Source organism: Saccopteryx bilineata, chromosome 1, assembly GCF_036850765.1.
Source record: "Saccopteryx bilineata isolate mSacBil1 chromosome 1, mSacBil1_pri_phased_curated, whole genome shotgun sequence".
Classification (NCBI taxonomy): domain Eukaryota; kingdom Metazoa; phylum Chordata; class Mammalia; order Chiroptera; family Emballonuridae; genus Saccopteryx; species Saccopteryx bilineata.
In genome coordinates, this window is record NC_089490.1 from 112,018,853 (window position 1) to 112,043,848 (window position 24,996).

Consider the following 24,996-nt stretch of genomic DNA (forward strand, 5'->3'; position numbering starts at 1 on the left):
AGTGTGAAGCCAAAAAGACCAGGGTTCAGAACTCAGCTCAATTAGTAAAAACCACAAGCAAGATATTTGACCTCTCTGAGCCTCAGAGGGTCATAACACCTGACTCCCAATGTAGTTAAAATTAAGCATTTCTACAGTACCTGTCACATGTTAGGAGGTCAGTAAACATTTGCTGAGCAGAATAAATGGAAAGAAAGTAAACACTGTCAGATAGGAAAACACCCACGTAATTGTCCTGAAGAGCAGTGACCATCCTTGATGACCAATAAATTTAATAAATAATTTTTTTTAATAAAATGAAATAAAGAACCTGGACTTGCCAACTCAAAAAAAAAAAAAAAAAGTTGCAGAACCCCTTTTAGAGTCAAATTACGTGAGCGAAGGTCAGCCACTCCCTCAGTTAAAAACCTGTGGGCAGGACTAAACAAGGAAGTGGCTGTCCTTCCCTAAGCCTTCCTTCAACCTTAGTCCTAAATCTGAAGAGGCTACACCCAGACGAAGTCTTAGATCACATGAAACTTCCCAAATGCGAAGCCAGGAAGACTTGGTGAGTTTCTTCTTAAACTCAGGGGAGATTCACGTATAGAAATATCCTTACTGTCACCTACCTGAAGCAGGAGGAACCACTGACAGCTCAGGACCAGGTAACAGCAGTCTTCATTTTCAGCCTTCCCGGGAGGACACAGTTGGGTCTTTCGTCCTGGTTTTGCTCATGAGTTCATCTAACTAGGGGAGATGTTTATTGAGTTTATTAAAAAGTTCTTATCATGTAAGTCTCAAAAAGCAAAATGACAGCTTAGAATCTAGTTAGTGGTATTTCAAGGAAAAGGAAAGAAGATATTTAGGTTTCTGTTTCATGTCTCCTCTGCTACATAAGGTTGGGGATAGTTCATTTAAGATGATAATTGGCTCAGTAGTAGAGCATCGCCCGGCATGTGGATGTCCTGGGTTCAAGTCCCAATCAGGGCACACAGGAGAGACGACCATCTGCCTCTCCACCCCACCCCCTCTTGCTCTCACTTCTCTCTTTCTCTTTCTCTCTCTCTGTCTCTTCCCCTCCTGCAACCATGGCTAGACTGGCTCAAGCGAGTTGGCCTCGGGCACTGAGGATGACTCCATGGTCTCTACCTCAGGCGCTAAAAAGTGGCTCTGGTTGCAACGGAGCAACATCCTCAGATGGGCAGAGCATCGCCCCCTAGTGGGCATGCCAGGTGAATCCCAGTGACAGCACATGTGGGAGTCTGTCTCTCTGCCTCCCCTCCTCTCACTAAAAGAAAAATTTTAAAACAAGATGATATAACTGGCTGAATCATTTCTAACATGATGCAGTTCCTTCTCATCAAGTTATGAGATATGTGATGACATAACAGCTGGTCAGTAGCCCATGGAGATGCTGACTTCCTCCCGAGAGCAAGGATGGGGCTAACTACGGGAATCCTGGGTCTGAGCTCAGAGTCCTGAGCATCTTGTGGGAACTTGGGCACAAGGTCTAGTCCTGGCAGACCCACTAGGGACTTCCTTGAGTACCAGGCGCAGAGATCGTGGGAAATTCCTCTGCCCACCTCTGGAAAGCTCCCCCCTCTCTGTGTCCTGCTCCCTCAGTCCTACCATCAGAGCCTTAGTCCTTTTGTTTGATTACTATGACCTCAGCTTCTGTCTCTAAGTTTAGCCTCTGTTGTAGAAAGTGAAGGCATCTTGCCACATTCTTCATTTCACGCTGAGGTTTAAAGAACACGTACCCAAAGACGACAAGCAGGGAGGAGGGATGAAGTTCCTCAAAGGTCTGAAGTTTGGAGAAGGGTGGAAAAGGGCAGACTGCCCCTGAAGGCCGTGGGGGAATAGGGTGCTCAAGGGGAGGCTTGAGCTCATCATGTCATCCGGGAACCTCTTGTAGCAATGAGTTTCTACACCGATGAGTTTCACTCGGGCCTCATCTATGTCCATAACAATAGGAAGCAACTCTTTTGCTGACCCATTGCCCCAGGGGACCTCCACACCCCTCACACCTGGGACAGGCAATGCAAAGTAAACCCAGTGGAAGTCTGTCCAGCTCGCTCTGGCCCTCGTCCTGGCAGCCTGCTTCTCCCAGTCATGCAGCCATAGTCTCCCTCAGGGAAGTGAAATCTAACCTCAACAAACCCAGAGCTACAAAAATCCCGAAAGGGTCTCTGGCAATAACAGGGGCTTAAGTGTTCCCCCTGCAGCTTCAGGGTCCCCAGCTGAACAGCCGGTACCCACTCAGCAGGGTCCACTGTGTGAGCTCCTAAGGGACAGGCTGGAGGAGACCCCGAGGACTTTGGCCATTTAAGGGGTTGAGGGAAAGGAACTCTCTGGGAGGGAAAGAAAACCCACAGAAGATGTGTAACTGTGCTGTTGAGAGTAGGTCTATGTCGTTTGCTACAGATAAGGAGAGAGGACGTAAATATAGGGGTGACGGAAGTTCGTGTCCCCTGAGTCCCTCATTGAATTTGAAACAGCCTCATGGGTCTCCTTAGGGAGCTAGTTCTTCCCTCCTCGCTCTGAATCAGGGACCCGGCCACAGCTTCCCCACTGATAGAAGCACAAAACTTACATGTAGGTTTCCAAAACCCAGAAGTTGGGTTTTCACTTTCAACAGGAACAGCTGAGACCAGAGGGATCCAACATGTGATAACCTAACTCATTGCTGCTTTAAAATAAGACGTAGCTGGCCATTTCACAGTCGCTCTCCCCTAGTTCACAATGACGATTAGTAAGGGTGAGAAAATCTACATTTGTTAAATGCATTTAAAGTATCTCAACTAATACTTATAGGTCTCCATGTATTCTCTTTTAGCCAAGTGCTCTCCAGGCTCTGTTCACAGCACCGCCTGCTTCACTCAGCCCCTCGGGCGGGTTGGCCCAGGGCGGGTTGTGCCCGTTCACTGGGGGACCGCCACCTGAACACGGCTGTGCTCGCTGCTCCTCTCTCACCCTTGACCTTGCTTGTTGCTCAGGCCGAGTACTCCCTTCCTTTACAGCCTATAACACAACAGAAATTTATTTCACAAAAGGAGGATCGTGTGGTCCTTCTCTGCTTCAGTGGTTTTCCCTCTTTTCAGACATGGCTCCTGAATCAGCATTTAGCTAATTTATTTCTTAAATAAGTTTGACCCTGCCTTTCTCCAACAGTGTCACACACGCACACAGACACAAAACTTTCAAGTCCTCATACTACATTAGAAAGATTTTAGTGTTTTGTTTTGTTTTTTAATTTACATGGAGGTTTCTTCCGAAGCATAGTGTTACAGCTTGAGGAGAGGGCTCATCTTTCTACCCAGTATGTAATTCTTATAGGATCCAAATGTACTTCCTGTCTACAGTGTCCTGAGCTGCCCAATGCAAATTAAAAACCTCGTGAATCCTCCCCTGAGCTTAGGGCTCTTGCTTGGGCTCAGCCCCTTCCACACCAGGCCACTGCCCAGAGCTCTCACACCTCCCGCCTTCTCTTTCTCGTCTCAGGTTGCTTGGTCTCAACCTTTGGCCCACTTTACTTGCTCACACCTACCTCAGATCTCAATATTTCTAAGCAACATTTTTTACTCATAGGGTTGCCATGTTTGCATAAAAATTCAAGCTGCTGGCCCTGGACGGTTGGCTCAGTGGTAGAGCGTCAGTCTAGCGTGTGGAAGTCCCAGGTTCGATTCCTGGTCAGAGCACACAGGAGAACCACCCATCTGCTTCTCCACCCTTCCCCCTCTCCTTTCTCTCTATCTCTCTCTTCTCCTCCCACATCCAAGGCTCCATTGGAGCAAAGTTGGCCCGGGCGCTGAGGATGGCTCTGTGGCCTCAGCCTCAGGCACTAGAATGGCTCCTGTTGTAACAGAGCAACGCCCCAGATGGGCAGAGCATCACCCCCTGGTGGGCATGCCGGGTGGGTCCCAGTCTGGCGCATGTGGGAGTCTGTCTTTCTGCCTCCCCGCTTCTCATCTCAGAAAAGAAAAAAAAATAAATAAATAAATACAAGCTGCCCAATTAAATTTGTATTTCAGATAAACATCCAATACTTTTTAAAAATACAGATGGTCCCCAACTTAATGATGGTTTCACTTATGGATTTTCAACTTTACAATGGTGCGAAAGAGATACACATGATAAATTACATGAGATATTTAAACACTTTATGATTTTGCCCAACTATAGGCTAATGTAAATGTTCTGAGCACATATTATTTAGGCTAAGCTATGATGTTTGGTAGGTTGGATGTATTAAATGCATTTCTGACTAACAATATTTTCAACTTACAATGGATTTATCTGGATGTAACCCCATCATAAGTCAAGGAGCATCTGTATAAGTATGTCTCATACAATATTTGGGACATACTTATACTAAAAAAGTGTGTTGTTAATCTGAAATGGATGTCCCATAGTTTGTCTGGCAGCTCTAGAATCATTTTTCATCCATTTATCAAATATTTATGGAGAATTTACTATGTGTCAAGCATTGTGGCAGATGCTAGGAAAGCCAGCTAAGTCCAACCCTTACATCTTACAGTAGATATACTTATATACGCACAATATATATATAAAGGCCTATAGAAAACTATAAGAAGAGTATTAATTTTGTCCTAAACCTTTTTTTGCACATCATTAGTTTTCTTAATTGCTATATTTAATGAGCTTGCTTTTATAAACACACTAAAATTTCCTTACAAAAAAGCAGCCTATTAAAATAACATAATTTTAATGAATAATGATACTAATCATTCTTGCTCATTTCTCATCTACCACGCACAATTTTAAATGCTTTATACGTACTAATTCTTTTTATCTACATCCCGACTTAATGAAGGACATTTTATCCTCATTTTGCAGATGGGAAAATGGAGGCACAAATAAATTGAGATGTACCCAGTCACACAGCTAGTAAACAGATGACTCAGGATTTGAATTAGGTTATCTGAATCAAGGGACCAACATGTTAACCACTATACTCTTTACAGACCAATGCTTCCAATGTTGCTTTACAGTTTATGAAGGGTTTTGACAGTTTGTCATGTAATCCTTATATGGTCAGCAAGTTAGATAACGTGAATTGCATTTTATAAATAGAAAATGTCAGTTCTTTCTCGGGGCCTGGCCAAGGAGCTGTTCCTCAGGTGAGCAGCTTCCATACATTGAGTGTGAGACTCCAGATAAAAAGGAGGAAACCCTGGCCCTGGCCGGTTGGCTCAGCGGTAGAGCGTCGGCCTGGCGTGCGGGGGACCCGGTTCGATTCCCGGCCAGGGCACATAGGAGAAGTGCCCATTTGCTTCTCCACCACCACCCCCCCTTCCTCTCTGTCTCTCTCTTCCCCTCCTGCAGCCAAGGCTCCATTGGAGCAAAGATGGCCCAGGCGCTGGGGATGGCTCCTTGGCCTCTGGCCCAGGCGCTAGAGTGGCTCTGGTCGCGGCAGAGCTACGCCCCCGAGGGGCGGAGCATCCCCCCTGGTGGGCAGAGCTGCGCCCCTGGTGGGCGTGCAGGGTGGATCCCGGTCGGGCGCATGCGGGAGTCTGTCTGACTGTCTCTCCTCGTTTCCAGCTTCAAAAAAATACAAAAAAAAAAAAAAGGAGGAAACCCTGATGGAAACGGGGAGCATCTGGCTGGCTTGCAGGGGAGGTATTTCATCTCCTATAGACCACAGAGTCAGGGAGAAAAGTTAGAGACTGGAAACCAAGGACCAAAGGGAGTTAGTGACTCTCTCAAGGACTTTACAGGTTAGAAGCTGAGGCAGCCCTGACCCTCCGGCCCCCAGACAGCCGGTCCAATTTATCAGAGCAGCGTCACACTGCCTCAGACCCTGTCTGCAGTCGTCGTCCCATTTCTCTACAAGATAGTCTTGGTCTAAGAGGGTACAGTGGAAAGAAAAGGGGAGATAGGCCAGTTGATCCGATTACTATCACTACAGTTTTTGTCAGAGCAGCTTATATGCCCAAAGATAGTCTTAAAGTAGGACCATTAAGGGAAGAAGGGAACATGATTAAGAGCCACCTCAAAGGCAGAGTCAGAAGACCTGGGATGAGAGTTGTACTAGAAAAAAAAAAAATAGTGACCACCATTTTTGAGCCATTGCTCAAAAATTGAGCATTGCCTTGTGTCCTCACAACACTCCTATTATTTTCAACTAACTTTTAGGAAATTCAAGTTCAGTGAGGTGAAGTAACCTGTCCAGGTCACATAACTAGTCAGTGCTATGGCCGGGATTTGCTATAGTCTGAGGAGCGTAAGATGCTTTTAGTACATCAACTGCCTGTGAAATTTTAATCCAATGAGAGTTGGCAGATCTGGGCTTTCTGGCATATGGAACAAAAAGGAAAATGTAGTCTTTAGCATACAACAGAAGAAAGCAAAGTAGACTGTTAACAAAAAGAAATGATTTCCCGGCAGGAAACCAGAAAAGGAATTATTTCATGAGAGTTTAAGTTGAACAAGCCAGTTTATTGTATCTGTTTACTCATATGAAAATAAAGATGATGCCCTTCCATCCCCATCAGTTATTTTTTCTACCAGTCTTTCTAAAACATGTGTGTGATCACATCAATCTCTGCTCAAAATGGAAAGCTCTCCATTGCCATCAAAAATTTGTAAAAAATAAATAAAATAAAAAAAGTGTACCTTGAGATATAAATTTAATTTGTTCTGTAATCGAGCTCCTAAGTCAGTCAACTCGTATATCAAACTGCCGGTACTGGACCCGTGCGCCAACGCACCAACTAGCAGCAGTTTCCCGAATCACGACTCTGTATCTCGGAATTTCGCTCAGATCTCGAACAAAAATATGGACCGAGTCACAGCTCGTATCTTAAAAAAAAAATTTTATGTTGGTCTGTTCGTAACTCCGTAACTCAAGGTACCACTGTATATATTTATGGCAGGATTATTTAGATTAAATCTTACATGGAATACCAAATATGGCAAGAACTACAAGGAAATTTATACCAGCTAAAGTAGAGGATAGGCCCTGGTGGGGTAGCTCAGATGCCATTGCTGTGGGTTCGATACCAGGTCAGGGCACATGCATGAGTCAACCAATGAATGCATAAATAAGTGGAACAACAAATCTCTCTCTCTCAATTCCTTCCTCTCTTTTTCTAAAATTAATTAATACAAATATTTTAATGAAAAGTTTTTAAATAAAGTAGACGTTAAAAGAAGAAGGGAGAGAAGGTGGGAAGGGCCACACACCCCGACATCTACCTCTCCTGTAGCCTTTCCCTTTGCCCCCACACCCTCTCCCAAGAAGACCTTTTTCCGCCTTCTGTTTTCTAGGGCTCTTTTTGAACTGTGCTGATTGACCAACACAAGCAGATGCAAAGCTTTCAGCCTAACATTCAAAAATCTGCATAACGTGGCCCAACTGCCATTTCATTCATTGTCCCTCCACATCCCCGAGTCCCAACTAACTACAAAGCACATGCTTATGCCGTACAGTTCTCTCACCACCCTTCAAACACATCCTCAATTCACCCATAGTCTCTCCTCTGCCCCTCCTGTTCTTAGCCCCAATTTCCATCCACCCCCCTAAACCCTTTCTATCTTCTAAGGAGCCTTCACTCGCCCTCTATTTGCAGCTGTCTGTTCCGCTCCATGTTCCTCACCTGGCTCTCTGCATCTCTGCTCCAGTCCTAGCTCACTGTTTGGAGTTATCTATGTACGTGTCTCTCTTCTTCATCTCTATAAGACTGAATTTTTGAAAAGAACCCTGACTTTCCCACCTCTGACGACCCTTGCCTCTCAGAACAAACAGAAGAAGTGCTCAATAAATGTTCATTGTGTTTTACCCCTGTCTCTCCTGACCTACAAGGAGTAGACAGCTCACAGGTAGAGAATGCCACAGTGGACTTTTGGACTTTGTTGTTGCAAGTGAAACATGAACACCACCAGTGCAAACAACCTGGAGGAGATCCCCCTGGATGATTATGGCCCAAACAGCATAGAATTCAAAATCCTGGAGTTCTATGCAAAGCACCATGCCTTCAAGAATGAGTCTGCTGTCTTCTCGCCAAAGCTGCTGAGAACAAGAAGCTTGTCCCAAAGGCAGGGGAGTTGGACATCAACAGAGTCATGGACAATGGCATTGTGGTCTTGCAGAAATGCCCAATCTAAGGAGAAGCCCACAAATCTTGCCAAGAAAATGTCTTCTTGGAGAAACCTCTTTGGAGCAGCAGACAAGGAGGAAGAATCCCAGAGCTCAGCTACGGAGATCCCAGCTAAGGATCCCGGGAGAGTGGAACGTCAGGGTCTTCACACTCTGCAATGGTCTAGGTCCCTTTCTACCACGCAACAGCCCTTAGAGATCGAAGGTAAGCTTTTGGGTGATCACTTCTTTCCTGCAAACAAATCTTTGCCTTCTCCGTGTGCATGGCAGTTTAACTCCTCCTAGCTAGTAACATGGCCTTGGGCAGGGCACTCATTATGCCTCAGTTTCCCAAGTTACTATTATTCTATAATAATTGCCCTACTTTTCCAAGACTAAGCAGAAAGGAAGAGGATGGAGGTGAAAAGTGATGGGACTGGTTTTCTGGCTCCACTGTCTACAAACAAGTTGACCACCCAAATGCCTCAGCCTCTGCCAGAGACCAGCATAAAGGAAAACAGTCCAGACAGGGGCCCAGGCTGCCGCTCCTCCTCTGGGCCTCTGTGTTTCCATCTGTACATTGGGGTATCTCATCCTCCTTAGCTCCAAGGAGAGATGGAAAGCTCAGGTGGCTATATACAGAAAAACTTTTCAAAGTTTAAAACCACTCTTTAAAAAAACAACTGAGAAGCATTTTGACCACATCTCCCTTCAGTGGGACAAAATACATTGTATTGAGTGAGACGTTCTCACAAAAGGGAAAGGCTTCCTCATGCTGCCCTCATCCACAAACCGTGGCATAAGCATCTTCTTCTCCCTCAGCAATGCCGATTGCCCAACGCCAAGATTTCAAAAGAAAAGCCCCGTCGTGCTGGACTGACTGGACTGTGTAATTTATCTCTAATTAGTCAACAGGTGGCAGCAATGTCTCAGTCTTTAAACCCTGGGTGTGTCCTGACTTACTTGAGGAACGACTCACACATGGGCAGCTTAGATCATTCACTGTGATCAAGAAAGCTTCCATTGCCCATTAGACATGGAATTTAAGAAGAGAAGTGAGGGTCGGATGAGCTGGGGAACTCCTCCTGTCCCCAGGGGTACAGTATGCCCCTGCTGGGCATGGTTATGGGGCTATGGAGAAAGCCGTTCAAAGGCATCTAAATAGAGGCCCTGGCAGGTTGGCTCAGCGGTAGAGCGTCGGCCTGGTGTGCGGGGGACCCGGGTTCGATTCCCGGCCAGGGCACACAGGAGAAGTGCCCATTTGCTTCTCCACCCCTCCCGCCTCCCCCCTCCTTCCTCTCTGTCTCTCTCTTCCCCTCCCGCAGCGAGGCTCCATTGGAGCAAAGGTGGCCCTGGAGCTGGGGATGGCTCCTTGGCCTCTGCTCCAGGCGCTAGAGTGGCTCTGGTTGCGGCAGAGCGACCCCCCAGAGGGGCAGAGCATCGCCCCCTGGTGGGCAGAGCGTCGCCCCTGGTGGGCGTGCCGGGTGGATCCTGGTCGGGCGCATGCGGGAGTCTGTCTGACTGTCTCTCCCCATTTCAGCTTCAGAAAAAAAAAAAAAGGCATCTAAATAGGCTTTTCTGCTCGGCCTATTCTTTGGACTTGGCCAGGAGACAGAAGATTTTACAGACTTTAAATTTCTGGCTTTCCTGTGATAAATGACAATCTGTATCTCCATATCACTGAAGTGTTGTTAGACCTTCTTCAATTTCCTAACACGTCAAGATCTCTATATAGATACATAGATATCCCTACAAAGGAGAAATGCTGACCTCCTAAGCAGACTTAGCTGTAAACATTTTCATACAGTTATCTTCTCTTCACACCTTTTTTCCCCTTGCTTTCTTGTTTAGTTAATTGTGTGGGTGGTTAGCCGGTTTTATGTTGGGTAAGACCCAGGAGAGCCTTGAATTCTGTTTCTATTTTGCCACATATAAATCAGAGCCCGGCAGTTGGCATCACCTGGGTCCTTTTAACTAAAGGTCAGAGTTTAGCCTGGGTTGCCATTTCCAGCACTCCGACACCAGGCTTAACTGAGAACTATGAGGTGATGTCCCAAGACCAACGTCTAGTAGTGAGAGGCCTTACAATGTAGAAAAATGGATGTCGAACACCAAAATCTAGAAACTACAAACCCCGGTTCTTTTACTTGCGAATCTTTTGTTTCTCCACAGCTATGATTGACTACATGTGAAATGTCACACTTGAGATTAGGCTCAGCAACATACATATAATGGGAAACTCAGATAACTGTGGCTTAAATAATAGAGAGGTTTTGTTTTGTTTTTTTACAAATTCACATTTATTTCTTTACTGTTCTGTAAGTTGAAATCCCTTGAGGAGTATGGCAGTACACAGGCTCTGTGTCCAACAGCCTTAGCAAGAATGTTGCTTGGAATTTAGCACAAACTTCGCCACTGTTCCCATGAGTTACCTTCCCCCAGGTGACTCTGGTTTTGTTCGGTTTGCCACCAGAAGTCATTGTGTTGTTCTTTGCTTTGTACACATAAGTACATCTCTTGCCTGGATAGAATTCAATTTCATCTTGAGCATAAACACCTTCAATTTTAAGAAGAGTTATCTGCTCCCTCTTGTTCCAGAGACCCTGCTTATAGTCAACAAAAATGGCCTTGGACCATCATGTTCCAAACATGGCTGTCATTATAGATGTCCTGTTCCTGGCAGGCCTCGCGGGCTCCCAGGTGGCCCAGAGGTCATTATTCTTGCTCATGAATAAAGACCGAAGTTTGGTACCCAGGCCTGACACAGTAGTTCCATTGTCATTAGGGATTCTTTCTCTGCCATCCCTCAGCTACTGGCTTCCAACCTCAAAGTGACCTTATATTTTAAGGTGGCTGCTGGGACTCCAGCCATCATGCGTACATTTCACACAGCAAAACAGAGGATGCAAAGGAAGGTAAAAGGGTGCTGTCTTTCTCAATAATTCAGCTCCCTTTTAGAGAGCTTCCTTGAAACTTCTTCCATCTCGGCCCTTCTTAACTGAGGTAGTTTTTCAACGGTATCCATGGCTAACGCTGACATTTCAAGAGTCTGTTATGGAAGAAGAAGAAAATAGATACTGGGTGGGAAATAGCATTCTCAACCATCTGTAAATGCCTCCCAAACTTTCTGCCCCTTCTCTTAAAAACAAATGCCTCAGGCCAAAGGCTGAATGGCCCCTTCCCAAGCCTGCTCTCCGTAGCCCCACCGGGATCTCTCATAATAAATGCCAAAAATGGGCAGCCTTTCTATTCTCCACCTTCCCGCATCCAATTTCCTCTTGCCTATCAGAGGAAACCTACTCTGACAAGAAGGGAATCTTTCCTTTATTCAGTGTTTAAAATTAAGGTATTCAAAATAGGACTCTTAACTGGAGCTAGTTCTTCCGAATCCAAGGATGTTTGCTTATGGTTCTTCCCCACATATTTCATCCGCAACCCTCATTCCAATGCACAGCAACTCATAGAAATTGATACACTGTACACAGGTAAGTCAGATTAGTTACTTCTGTACTTGCTGGGGGTCTTATGATTGCACTGCCACATGCGGGTAGGGTAGGGGGGATAAGGAAGGACACAGCCTTTGGGACCTTTAACTGCCTTCTTTGGCTGCAAGATGGGTGCAGTGTGCCTCTGTTGAGAGAACCGTGCACTGGTCATCCTAGACAGGCTGCCCAAGGTTACAGAGGTAAAAAATGTAAGCTTTTCTTTCCCGTGTCCTATGGACACTGCGAAAGAAGGTTCCCATTAGCTTCGGGATCCAGCCTCTTGCCATTTCCTTGTCAAAGACCCTGGGTGGTCAGAGTTTAGGAGGAGGCTGCTTGGGCTGCAATAAGGTGACTCAAGAGTGGAAAGTAGCCTGGCCTGTGGTGGCGCAGAGAATAAAGCATTGACCTGGAATGCTGAGGTCACTGGTTCAAAACCCTGGGCTTGCCAGGTCAAGGCACATACGAATGCTTCTCATTCTCTCTCTCCTCCCACCAAAAATCAATAAATAAAATCTTTAAAAAAAAAAAAAAGAGTGGAAAGTATATTTGGTTGGTTGTTAAAATGGGAAAGGAAGCATTGATCCTTCTGTCTTGGACCTGTCTAGTCCTCTCTAATTCACCCATCTGTTTTTGAGCCCTATGAATGGAGCATGAAAAATGACTTTTTAAGGAAGCCATTATATCTTTTTTTAAAAAAGACATTATGGACAGGCCTGACCTGTGGTGGTGCAGCGGATAGATAGTGTCGACCTAGTATGCTGAGGTCGCCAGTTTGAAACCCTGGGCTTGCTCGGTCAAGGCACATATGGGAGTTAATGTTTCCTGCTCCTTCTCCTTCTCCTCTCTCTCTCTCTCTCTACCCTAAAATGAATAAAGTCTTTAAGAAACAAAAACTTTAAGACATTACAGACAAAGCATTGGACAGAGCATTAGTCTCCATGGCCTTTCAGTGACTGCCCAAAGGGCTGAAGGGACAGCACCAAAGCTCTCATGCTGGGGAAAAATCCAGGGAGAGAGGATCAGATGTCACCTTTGCGGCTCCGTAGGATGGCAAAACCTATGTGACACAGTCCCTCTGGAAACCCAGGCATTGCTTCTTACCTTTCCTGATTTATAAAGCCCAGGAATTTTCCGGGCACCTCAACCTTTCAGCCGAACCCACTCCGTGACTTCAAGTCTGTAAATTAAATAATGTTTTTCAAACATTATGCGACACAATTGCTTCATGTGGCATCAGAGACAAAGCTCGGACAAGCTTCTAAATGCTAAGAACTTAATAATGAATCCACAATGAATATTTTACTCCCAAACAACTCAGCAACACCACCTGCCCACCCCGCCAACCCCATCCCCCACCCGGGGCGAGGCTGACTTGTCTTTCTCCGGCTATGACATTCAAGGGGCCAATGTCACTTAAACCTTCAGGTCCCAAAATGCTTTATTCTCTTGTTATGTGTGCAAATGCGTGACATGCTCTTTTTCCAGCTTATAAATTCTTGAAAGTCATGGGCTGGACTTTATGTGCCCTTGTTTCCTATCAGCATTAATTGGATGTTTCCCAGTAGACCTGGGGGAGAGAGGAGACACGTGACTTCATAAGCAAGGGGAGTGTGGTGTTTACTTGATAATGGACCTGAGTAATGAATATGGCCTGTGAGCCCGGATAGTTATCTGTCCTGAGTGACCAACCCCACAGGCTTGTCAAACTATTGAATGCCCTCCCATGCACATAACGGCCAGTTCTCTACAATATAATGAATGTCCAAGAAAAGACTAAAAATGAAAGCATAATGAGCATTTCCTTCAGCAAAGAGCCAGGCACTACTTTTTGTGTTTCTTCCCTCGCGAAAGGGAAAGGGGACCCTAATTTTGCAAGATTTAAAAAGAGGGTACAGAGGGACCGTTGTTTCCAGGTGGCACTCAGTGCTCTGTGGACTCCTCCGCACCCCACTCCTGCCAGACCACTTTCTGAGGGACGCCAGCCCCGCACTCACTCCTGGGCGGTTCCTTTTCCCTCCGGCATGCTCTTTCATTTTGGGCAATGGTGCATTGTAGTGAGCTTGACCAAGTTCTTCTGGGAAAGACCTCTCAGCACCACTTTGTCTCATTCTAGCTGTGGAACCCAAAGTTGCTTCCATTGCCAACCGAGTTGCCGAAATTGTTTCTTCCTGGCCACCTCCAGAAGCTCACACCCAGGGAGGAAGCTTCACGTCTGAAGGGAGGTCTGTACTGCCGGCTCTCCAGCAGCCGGGCCTGAGCTCCCAGCCTAGAGCTGCAAGCGCAAAGAAAGGTAACCTTCCCCTCTGCATGTCTGTGTCGGGCCGAGTGTTTCCCAGGCAGAGGTACACACACACTTATGTACTGACTCAGCTCGGCACTGCATAGCTGAGGAATCTCTGCTGACCTGGACCAAGAGCTCGACTGCAGAGGCACTGACCTTCAGCTTGAGGGACCAGCCCTGGCCAACACGAGCGTGCCAACAGATGGAAGCAATGTGCCACGCTCACTGCTAAGTCCAAATAAAAGTCTAATGAAGGAGAGGAAGAAGTACAAAGCACGCTATCAGTTTTGTCCATAGGGGGAAATGCAGTATTAGAGTTCATTGTGTTAGCTACGGCCAGGGCCCAGTTTACTTGTGGGAGTGCAGAGGGTATATAGATCAAGCCCCAGGGGTTTATAATATTGCCTTGGGCTCCTGTGAAAAAGCAGGGTGTGTGTGTGAGACACCAGGCCAGGTGCAGAACATGAAGCAGAACTGAGAACGACTAAACTGGGTCCATTGTCACCAAAACTGTAGCAATAGCTAGGGCCAAGATCCCACCAGACTTGCAGGAATTTTGGAGTCAAGGGGAACAGAACCAAGAGTCACAGGAAGGGAAGTTCGGTCCTGCAATCCCTCACTAATGACAGCCCTCTCTCCTGGCTGTCGGTCCTCAAACCCCAGGGGAGGGCAGGGGGCGGAGGTGGGTCCTGCATCTGCAGTAGCTAGAGCAGAAGGCAAAAGTATCTCCCAACCTCAGATGCAGAGTGGTGAATGCAACCACCCTGTGCTGTCCTGTTGGGACCACAAACTACCAAAGGGGCTTAGAGGAAGGAGCTGGAGGAGAGGACACCTCTCAGTCTGCTGAAAACAAAGTGCCTCCACCTTATTGCTATCGTGTGTGTCTAGTGTAGAGCAGGGCCCCTCCACTAAGCAGAGGTGAGGCTCTATCCTCTGTGCACACGGGAAGCATGGGCTGCTGTTACAGCTTCCCCGGGAGACGCAGCAGTGTCAGATAAAAACTCCATGTGGGTGACGGAGACACATCCTTTCTTCTCCCAGGTGGCTCGGATCTCAGACTTCCCACTTACCTTGCCCTTCACTTGACCTCAGGACTTAGTGTGCTAGATTAATGTCTTGGCCTCTTTCCCTTTTATCTGGAGCAAACATGAGGACTCCGTGACTTCAGAGACTGTGCCATAAGCAAGAAATACTGTCCTCTCTGTACCTGGCCTTTCTCGGGATTCCTGGCCTTTCTCTCTGTACCATGTCCTCTGTCCCACCTCCCCTCCCCTGTTCCAACACGCACACCAGACAGCCACTGTAGTCCTTGGGATGGAAGAATTTACTAATCTTATTGACTTATACCCCACGTTGAAAAGACACGGCATACAAAGTATACATTTTGGTATACTAAAATATGTCAAATGTGAAAAATAACATAAAAAGAAAACAGCAGGAGAATAAGGTGGGTTTAGAAATGAGTTTAACTCTCCAAATGGAGGCCAGGAAGACTATACCTCCTCTTAGATGGGGGTCACGAATTTGGCCCTACTCTGTCTAGCAGCTCACACCCAGGAGCATGTGATCAAATAGGAGATTTATGATGTTCGTGTGGAAAAAGCACCATCTGCTCAGGAAAAGCCCAGAAGACCAGAAAGAAATTTCTCCTAAATATATTTAATTTTTTTTGTTTGTTTGTTTGTATTTTTCTGAAGCTGGAAACGGGGAGAGACAGCCAGACAGACTCCCGCATGCGCCCGACCGGGATCCACCCGGCACGCCCACCAGGGGCGACGTTCTGCCCATCCTGGGGGTCGCCATGTTGCGACCAGAGCCACTCTAGCGCCTGAGGCAGAGGCCACAGAGCCATCCCCAGCGCCCGGGCCATCTTTGCTCCAATGGAGCCTTGGCTGCGGGAGGGGAAGAGAGAGACAGAGAGGAAGGAGGGGGTGGAGGGGTGGAGAGAAGCAAATGGACGCTTCTCCTGTGTGCCCTGGCCGGAAATCGAACCCGGGTCCCCCGCACGCCAGGCCGACGCTCTACTTCTGAGCCAACCGACCAGGGCCTCTCCTAAATATATGTAGAGACAGGATTCTGTGTAGCAGACGCCTTCGACAACGTTGTTACCGTCAATAGAGTTGTGAATTACATGGTGAGAACTGGGGATCTGAGGGAAGACAGAAGAAGAAAGGAAAGGAGAGGGGGTCTGGGAAGGTTTGTGCCTAACCAGCAAAAGGGAGGTAAGAGATCCTTTGCTAAGAATTATGAAGCACTTGTCTTCCTCAATCCCTAACTAGGCTTAGCAATGTCGCTGGGAAAATTTAAGATTGATTGTTTTTTCTTGAAAGAAACGACTGGGATTTTCCCAACAGACAAAGAAGACCAAGCAAACCAAAGTATAGCCAAAATTGTGGAGCTGCTGAAGTACTCCGGGGACCAGATGAAGAGAGAGGTAGGGAGCTCCCCGGGCTGACGTGACTTCTCGATGCCCCGGCCCGGGCACGCCAGATGAGAACTGCACTCCAGGTTGTATTCCTTTTAGGTCTGGTTTCCACTTAGTCCTAAATTTTATTTCCCTTGGAGTCACAATGCTCCACGCTGGCAGCCTCTCAAAAATGAATCACTTTGGAAAACATAAGTAAACCTTCTGGAGCCCCCTTGGAATTTTTTGGAAACAAAGAAAGTAACTTTGTTATTGTAAGAAAAGACACCAATAAATTACAATTTGCTGAACAGAATTCTGAATCTAGTTCCCCATGTAACTGATCCTCAGGGAAGCTGAGACTGGGGTGTTGGCGAGGCAGCCGGGATATGTGGCCCACAGCTGCTCCGAGGCGGGAGCCCTGTCTGAAACCTTTCCCTCGAGTGGCTGGACTGTTCTCGGCTCACGGTCTCTCCTAGCAATTCGGTTGGGGAGGCCAGTTAGTGTTACTTGGAACTTTGGATTTCCTGCCATTTAAAAGTTGTGACCGTCATTCCAATTAGAAACATGTGAGAGGCGCCTTCAGCTAAAGAGGTGGTGAGCAGGCTCCCGTGGTACCCCGAAGGGCTTCTGAACCCCACCTCCTCCATGTCTGTCACCCACAGACTACTGAGTAGTCTCTAGGGCCTGTCAGTCAGGGGCTGGGCTGGGGACCCATCTCCTTGTCTGGCCAGGGTTCCTGGGGAAGCAGTCAGGCCCAGGGGGCTTCTGCAGGCCGTATCAGGTGACGGCACCGACTGGCCAACCACCCTCCTCCCCCAGTCACCGCGTCCTCTGGGGCTGCTCTCTAACTGCCCTTGTCAGAGGCGTGCCCAGTGGGAGGTGACCAGGGTGGTGAAGGGCAGAGGTGGATTTAACGGTGGGCGCACTGGGCGCGCACCCTGGGCCCTGACTTCTGAAGGCCCCGTGAAATCCCAACCTTCCACTTCTTTCTAATGACACCAAGTTTGGTTTCATATGTGCAATTTTTAACATTAATAGTACATAAAACTTTTTATTTAAAAATATGGTTAACATGTATTTTTATTTTCCCTGTCTCTCTCTCTTTCAAGGGGCCCAATATTTTCTGCTCAGGGGCCTCAACCGACCTTAATCCGCCTCTGGTGAAGGGCATGGGAGATGGTGCAGAATGAGAATCAGTGAGAAAACCAGGGATTGGAGACTAAAGAGAAGGGGGTGTACCAACTTTGAGCCATAGGCTGAGAGTGCACATGGGGTCCAGAGGAAGCAGGAAGTAGAACATGGTACATGCCTTAAGGACACCTCTGTGTTTCTCCAAAAACTAACATAAATGGATAGGCGTTGCAGGGCAATTGATTTCTCCCCATTTTAAAAATGACCTACATCTCCAGCCTGGCCTGTGGTGGCGCAGTGGATAGAGCATCAACCTGGGAGGCTGAGGACCTAGGTTCAAAAACCCTGGGGTCGTCGGCTTCAGCGCGGGCTCATCTAGCTTGAGCAAGGCTCGCCAGCTTGAGTGCAGGGTCACCGGCTTGAGCACAGGATCATAGACATGATCCCATGGTTGCTGGCTTAAAGCCCAAGATTACTGGCTTGATAAAAGGGTCGCTGGCTCGGCTTGACCCCCGATCAAGGTACATATGAGAAGCAAACAAAGAACAACTAAATTGACACAATTATGAGTTGATGCTTCTCATCTCCTTTCCTGTTCCTGTCTCTATCTCTCAAAAAAGAAAAAAAAAAAAAACCCTCCAGCCCTTGCAGCTGCCCTTCAGAGCTGATGGCCGCCTCCTGAGGGGATGATCTTCCTGTCTCTAGAAGAGTTTCAAGTAGATGCCAATAGCCAGCCAGGGGGTCAGTACCTAAATGGGGGACTCATTAGATGTCCACATGGCTCACAGCTTCTGTAGCTCTCATGGCCACCCCCTTCCTGGCCTTCCTGAGTGATGACTTGTAGTAGGTCAGGGGGGCGAGAGGCGGGAGGCAGGAGGAAGGCCACCCTCTGCTTAGGAAGAGAGCCGCTCCCCCCACACCACGTTTCCACTGGGAAAGGCACCCTGTGCCTGCCCCGCCCTCTTGGGTGATACTTCGCAGAGGACTGGCAGGAACTCATGAAGGGTCTGACTTGTGCTGTGTGGGTGTGCTGTGACCAGAGTGGGACAGTGACAATGGGGAGGGGCCCCACCATGACTGTGGGGTGTCTGCAAAGCTGCTCATCGCAGACAGCACATGCCGCCGCACACTCGCCTCCCTATGATGCCAGAGCCAGGTGCTCCTGAAGGGAGAGGCAAGGGTCAGGGTCAGGGTTCTGTGAAAGGAGTTTCCTTCTGCCATGTGATTCTTTTCCTGTCCTGGCCGAGTCCTGGCTTCCAGTCCCCTACTGAGGTTTTTTGAGTCTAGCTTCTTCAACTGGGTCACTGATTAGGAGGGGTCCCTTCTTGGTGTGGTCATTCCTGCTTCAGATTTGTCATTCAGACAGGCACCAGTGCATCCTGGAAGCTTGGGCAGGCTGGGGGGTCAGATAAAGGACACCGCTCCACCAAAATCTTTCCACAGCATCTGACTCAGCCCCATGATATCCCTTTTATAAACAATATGTGTGAAAACCTGCTCAGCTTATCACCTGTTTTCACCTGGCAGCCATCCTATCAATAGTGCGAGGATGGTTGTACATCAGGAGGAGGATGTCTGCCTTTAGGACACGAGCCCTGCTTTTCTCAAAAGAGGCAGAAGCAATACTTTGTTGTTGTTGTTATAGAATGGGTAGAACCATGGACAGGAATCAATGGACTAGGGTTGGGTTTAAGTTTTGTTTTGTTTTTAGTGAACATGTGCCCCTTGGCTAGTCTTCTCTGACGTCCCTGTCCTCCCACAGCATCCTGAAATATTACTAATGTTTCAGGAGCACTTGTCCACGCGGGGCAATGAGCTACGTATCTTCTCAATCACCTACCTACCGTACAGTTACTGTCACCGTCCTGGTGTAGAGAGGACAAAGCTGAAGCTGAGAGGTTAAGTAATTTCCCCAAGATTGAACAGCTAGGAAGAGCCAGAGCAGGGGTTTGAGCCAAGACAGTGATTTCCAGGGGCGGACAAAGCACTTGGTACTCTATTGTAATTGTCACTAGACTGATCCCTTTGAGTGAGGCCCTGGCCACTGTAAAGCCTCAGGAAACATTCCTTGAATGTGGAATGAATGGGCTGTTCAGTTTCATCATGGATTTGTACCGATGAAGTGAATTCACAAAGCAGGCACGTGCTGGTCCAGTTCTGCAGGACACAGTGCCGTGGTTGAGACTAGAATCCAGGGTTTTCCCCTGGGTGTGTTAGGAGTCCACTGTTAAGCGAGGTGGTCTGTCCTTCTGGGCCAAGTTGCTCCACTGAATGTTCATCTTCTTGTACACAGATGAAGGAAGACAAGGCTTTGCTGGCCACCCTCCAGGCTTTGCTGAACTACTCCCTTTTCAAGACCATCACAGACCAGTTCCTAAGGGGCATCGATACCAGGGGAGAATCAGAGGTCAAAGTTGGGGGCTTTAAGGCTGCTCTTGTAATCGACGTCACAGCCAAGCTCACCATCATTGACAAGCCCTTTGTGAACAAGGTGCTAGGCTACGGAACCAAGTACCTGAAAGAGAACTTTTCACCTGGGATCCAGCGGCATGGTGGCTGGGTAAGTGCATGTCATTTTAAAAATGAGTCTTCCCAGATCTCAGAGTAGATGGATGGAAAGTTTGAGTTTTTGTTTTTAGGTTTTGTTTTATTTTTTTAAGTGAAGGGAACACATCCGTGAAGCAGTTCTCATGGGTTTAGGACACTTGAGTGGCAAGAGATGTATTCCATTGACGGGAACATATTTTTAGTGATTGTCAATAAATGTTTATTGAGCTCCCAGAGGGTATTTGGGGCAGGGGTGTCAGAGGAGAGGGACTGGTCAGATAAAACAGGAAATTAGGAGATGTTGAGAGATGAAATGTTTAGATAGATATAATTTCTGTGTCCACGAGTTTTGCAGGCAGCGGATGTCTGGCAATGAGTCAAGGAGTTCCTTATACTCTCAGGCACTGAAAGGATGTGGAGCTAAGCCTCAGTCAGATTTGGGGTGACAATGACATCTTCCTCGTTGCTGCTTTGACCCAGAATTATGACAGGGACATTTGGATACAAACTAAAAAGCAAACAGTTACATTTTCATCTGTCTTAAATGTCCTGAGAGCAAACCACACAGCTCTCTTCGCCCCCAGGACTCAGCCTCAACCCCCCTCACCCTTTGTCCCCATCCCTTGAGATTTCCTTCCACTGTCATGTTCAAAATGGCCTCCTAAGGTCAACCTTGTCAAAATACTTAGGACAGGCTTTCCTCCACATTGTCATTAATCCTGTTTCTCCTGGAATGCTTATGTCCAGCCTGACCCTGGGGCCTCCAAACAGGCCTGGTCTCTTGGCAACCAGAGAGAAAGTATGGCTGATCTTGCCTAGAGGACTGAAGTGCCAGCCATGGTCTCCAGTGGCTGTCCGCTGAGCTCACCCAGTCTTCTGTTCTTTCCCAGCGCCCACTCTTGCACCAGGTGTGAGAGCCCTGCCATGGCTGATCTGAACATATAAGGCTCTGAAGTATTCTATATTCAAGCTGCCTGAACTCATGCTAAGCAGATAGATCCCTGGACATCATTTCAGCTCTAACTGTTCTTCCTTCCAGGACTCCCTCAAGTCCCTCGTCTGCCCAGAGCCTGTCCCAACCACTCCAGCTCAAGTTCTTTATCAGCCTCTGAACCTCTTACAACACTCCACGCTTGCACTATAATTATATACAGTAAATCACCATCATGGCTGGTCCTGTTAATATATTTTCCCAGAGAGATTATAAGTATCAGTTCAGTTCACAGGCCAGTTCTTAAAAGTCTACTTAGTGAGTTAATGTGGCTGAAATGCCAAAGGCGTTCTATAAACAAGAGTGGTTCTACACCAAAAGCACAAGCAAGAAAAGAAAAGTAAGTTGGACTATAGCAAAATTAAAAACTTTCCTGTTTCAAGGGATAACATCAAGAAAATAAAAAGAGAACCCATATATGGGGGGGGGGGGAATATTGGCAAGTCGTACACCTGAGAAAAGACTTGTATCCAGACTGTGTAATGAACTCTTAAATCTCAGCAATAAAAAGACAAGTAATCCAATTTTTAAAATTGGGCAATGGAGTTGAATAGACATTTCTCCAAAGAAGATATACAAATGGTCAATGAGCACAGGACACAATGTTTGCTTGAGATCTTCATTTCAACATTAGGGAAATGCAAATCAAAGCACAATGAGATACCATTTCACACCACTAGCCTGGCTAAAGTGAAAAAAAAACATACAAAAAAAACAAGTGTTGATGAGGACAGGAGAAACTTGAAGCCCTGCATGTTGCTGGCTGGATTCTAAAATGGTCCAGCCCCTTTGGAAAACAAGTTGGCAGTCCCCCAAAATGTTCAACATACAGTTACCAATTTCACCCTTCGGTATATATCCTAGGGAACTGACAACAAATGTTCACATAAAAACTTGCACATGACTGTCCACAGCAGCATTCATTATTCATAAGCCAAACGTGGAGAGAACCCAAATGTTCCTCAGTAATGAACAGTGGAAAGAAAAACCAAATATGGCATATTCATACAATAGAGTATCATTCAGCCACAAAAAGGAGTGAAGTACTGACAGATGGATGAACCCTGGAAATGGTTTCCTCAGTGAAAGCAGTCAGGAGACAGGCCATCTCTCGAATGACTCCATTTATATGAAATGTGCAGAACAGACAAATTCATAGAGACAGATTAGTGGCTTCCTGGGGCGTAGGGGGAGGGAATGGGGATTGACTGCTCGTGAATAGGAGTTTCTTTCTGTGGTGATGAAAAGGTTCTGAAATCAGACAGGGGTGGTGGTTGCACACTGTGTAAATATACTAAAAGGCAATGAATTACATACTTTAAAAGGATGAATTTTAAGGCATATTTCAATAAATCTGTTATGAAAAAATAGTGGTTCTAATTCTACTAAGCAAATAAAAAGGAAAAAAATACAAACATTTTTATTTTCTTTTAAAAAAATTTGGCTGCTACTGCTAAAAAGAAAAAAAAGCCATCTAATTAGAGAAAATAGATGGTTTCTTCAGTAGACATAATAAAGGGAATTTTCAAAGGCTTTAGAATTTGACGGTACTAGTTCTTTATCATTTGTAGTTTCAATTCAAAATCTATTAGTTTACTTTTCCAGGTCATCATAAATCCTGATTTCAAGGCTTGGCCATAATCAGGTTTAACTTGGAGCACAGAGCTGGAAATTAGGAGAGGGAGGGGAAAAGAATAAAAGAGAAGGGACTGATTCTTCCAAGCGATAAAGAGTTGCAAAAAATAAGAATGTTGGTTTAAAAAAAAATCTGTGAGTTGATACGAGCTATACAAGGACGAGGAGATGAGGACTGAGACTTGTGTGCAGTTTCCCTGAACAGGAAAAAGGACAACACTGAGTGGCCAGCCTCAGGAACTTCCTTTCACCTCGGGTATTTTGGTGGCTCTCTAGGATGTCCCTGTAGCTGTGTGGAAGAAACAATTCCTAGGCTTTCGGGGGCTCAGGGTTTGTTCCTCAGTATCCCATGTTTCATACGGCGCATCTCACCTACCCAACCAAACCGCAAATCTGTAAGGTGAGGGCAAGAATTATGTATTTTGCCCGACCGGTAGTGGCGCAGTGGACAGAGCACTGACCTGGGACACTGAGGACCCAGGTTAGAAACCCCAAGGTGGTCGGCTTGAACGTAGGATCATCTGGCTTGAGTGCGGGCTCACCAGCTTGAGTGAGGTGTCATTGGCTGGAGCCCAAGGTCTCTGGAATGAAGCCAAGGTCACTGGCTTGAGCAAGGGGTCACTAGTTACACTGGAGCCCCCCGGCATGCATGAGATGCGATCAATGAACAACTACAAGTTGATGCTTCTCATCTCTCTCCCTTCCTCTCTTTCTCTCTGTCTCTCTTGAAAAAAAATTATGTATTTGATGCCTCTTTTTACCTCTCATTGCTCTCATTACTTTTATATACACCATAGATGTTCAGCCAATACTTGCAGAATAATGAATCAGCCAATCAAATGAATGAAATACAACTGTGTTCACAAAGCAGGTTAAACCACCTACCGTGAGATTTTAATTCACTCCTTGGCCCTTTTTGCTCAATGTTCACATGTTACTGTGAGGTCCTGTAACCTCAGCCATTCCAAAGCACCCTAAAAAGAGGGGTTTGTAAAAAGAAAGGTAAGTCATCAACCTTCCCATAGCTACACTTTTGAATTTTAGATGCAGCATCTACCCTGTTAGCACTGAGTATGTAACTTAAGTCCTTAGCTGGAGTTTTCCTCTCAGGCATACCAAGGGTGCCGGTCACCTTTCCAAGCCTTCCCCAAACCCTAATGTAGTCTCTGAGTCCTGGGTCGTACCTGGGAGAAGATAGCGGAGTTAACAGGCATATGTTTTCACTTCAATAGTGAGTAGTCAAACTTGGAATTTTGAGAATCTATTGCTCTTTTTCCCTTCTAGGAAAAAGTACTTGGGATACCACAGGAAGAAGCAGCTGAAACATCAGAAGCTGTGTGATCTGGAATACCCACTGGCCAACTGCAGTCCTGTGTCCACTGGTCTCTGCGGAGACTCTATGAGAAAATAAACACGTACGTGGCAGACGAAGAGGTTTTCAAAACCATCGGTCCTGTGAATCCAGAGGACTTGTCTGTGTCCAGCTCACAGACTGCGGTAGCCTGGCCTCGCCACCCCTGTGTTTCAGGCCCTTCTCCAGGTGTGGGAGGAGAGCTCGGCAGACAAGAGGTCATTTTCTTTCAAAAATTCAGAACAGAAACCACTGTCCCGCCTCTGTTGGCCACCTTAAAGGAAAGTGTGTTACAGATTATTTGCTCCTTCATGAGGGTGAAACGATAAATTGTGCATGTGCCTCCTCTTTGGTTTCAGTACTATTTTTTAAACGACGCTTGGGATGGCCTCGTGACATTGTCTTGAGCCTACCTCTGGGAAGACGTGGCTGTTCATGTCAGTAGACGTAGCTCAGAGAGATTTGGGTTTATTGCTATATGCACTAGTTTGGGGAAACACTTCTACATCTGCCTTTCGACTCACTTCTCTGGGAGAGTTCGTTGGCAGTTTGAAAAAGTTCCATTTGGCAGAGGACAGTTACTCCTACTGCCCTCAGCTCTCAGTGAGCTCGGCATTGCCTCTCAAGGTCTGTGGAACTTTCTTTGTTATTTTTTGTGGGAGTGTAATGATTAGTAGCGGGTAAAATAAGTACATAGAAAGACCACTGTCATAGAGTATCTTATGATTACAATAAGCAATGAGTAATAGTACGAAAATTCCTGTCAGGATCAAATGCGTTGATTTATATAAAGTGCTTAGAACAGGACTTGGTACTTCGTGCCAAGTATTCCTGTGTTCACTGTTACGTGCTACTCTGAGCTAAGCTGAAAACGTCTCTCTTCTCAAAGCAGTCACTGGTTGCTTTTCTGAAATTGATACTGTTCAGAATGAGGTATTTTAGGAAGGAAAATATGTTCAGTAGTAAGTATGTAAGACACACAACAATGTTTTAAAACACTTTCCAACTAGAGGGTCTAACACCAGTCTGGCTCTCTAACACCCAACATGCAATCTGACATAAAATTGGTGTTTAATAACCCTTTGAGGAAC

At 46.5% G+C, this 24,996-nt stretch overlaps 1 protein-coding gene and 1 pseudogene across 5 annotated transcripts; one reads left to right on the forward strand and one right to left on the reverse strand.

The window, feature by feature from the left end:
- The first annotated feature begins 416 nt into the window (after window positions 1-416).
- On the forward strand, window positions 417-24,253 carry BCL2L14 (BCL2 like 14). Of its 5 annotated transcripts, none has more exons than XM_066253195.1 (6): window positions 417-547; window positions 7,805-8,303; window positions 13,676-13,852; window positions 16,174-16,277; window positions 19,675-19,941; window positions 23,839-24,253. In XM_066253195.1, exons 2-6 carry the CDS (start codon window positions 7,871-7,873, stop codon window positions 23,893-23,895), a joined length of 1,038 nt encoding a protein of 345 aa, XP_066109292.1. In that variant the 5' UTR covers window positions 417-547; window positions 7,805-7,870; the 3' UTR covers window positions 23,896-24,253. The 5 variants fall into 5 exon arrangements, with proteins under 5 accessions (XP_066109292.1, XP_066109294.1, XP_066109295.1 ...); XM_066253197.1 differs by having other exon boundaries at window positions 16,198-16,277; XM_066253196.1 differs by having other exon boundaries at window positions 475-644.
- Window positions 8,859-10,728, reverse strand: LOC136320997 (large ribosomal subunit protein eL33 pseudogene; annotated as a pseudogene).
- Window positions 24,254-24,996: the final 743 nt, after the last annotated feature.

Coding starts and splice junctions, on each gene's coding strand:
- BCL2L14 (XM_066253195.1), top strand. CDS start 7,871: ATGAACACCACCAGTGCAAACAACCTGGAGGAGATCCCCCTGGATGAT. Junction 8,304..13,675: donor ACAGCCCTTAGAGATCGAAG/GTAAGCTTTTGG, acceptor GTCTCATTCTAG/CTGTGGAACCCAAAGTTGCT. Junction 16,278..19,674: donor GGGACCAGATGAAGAGAGAG/GTAGGGAGCTCC, acceptor TCTTGTACACAG/ATGAAGGAAGACAAGGCTTT.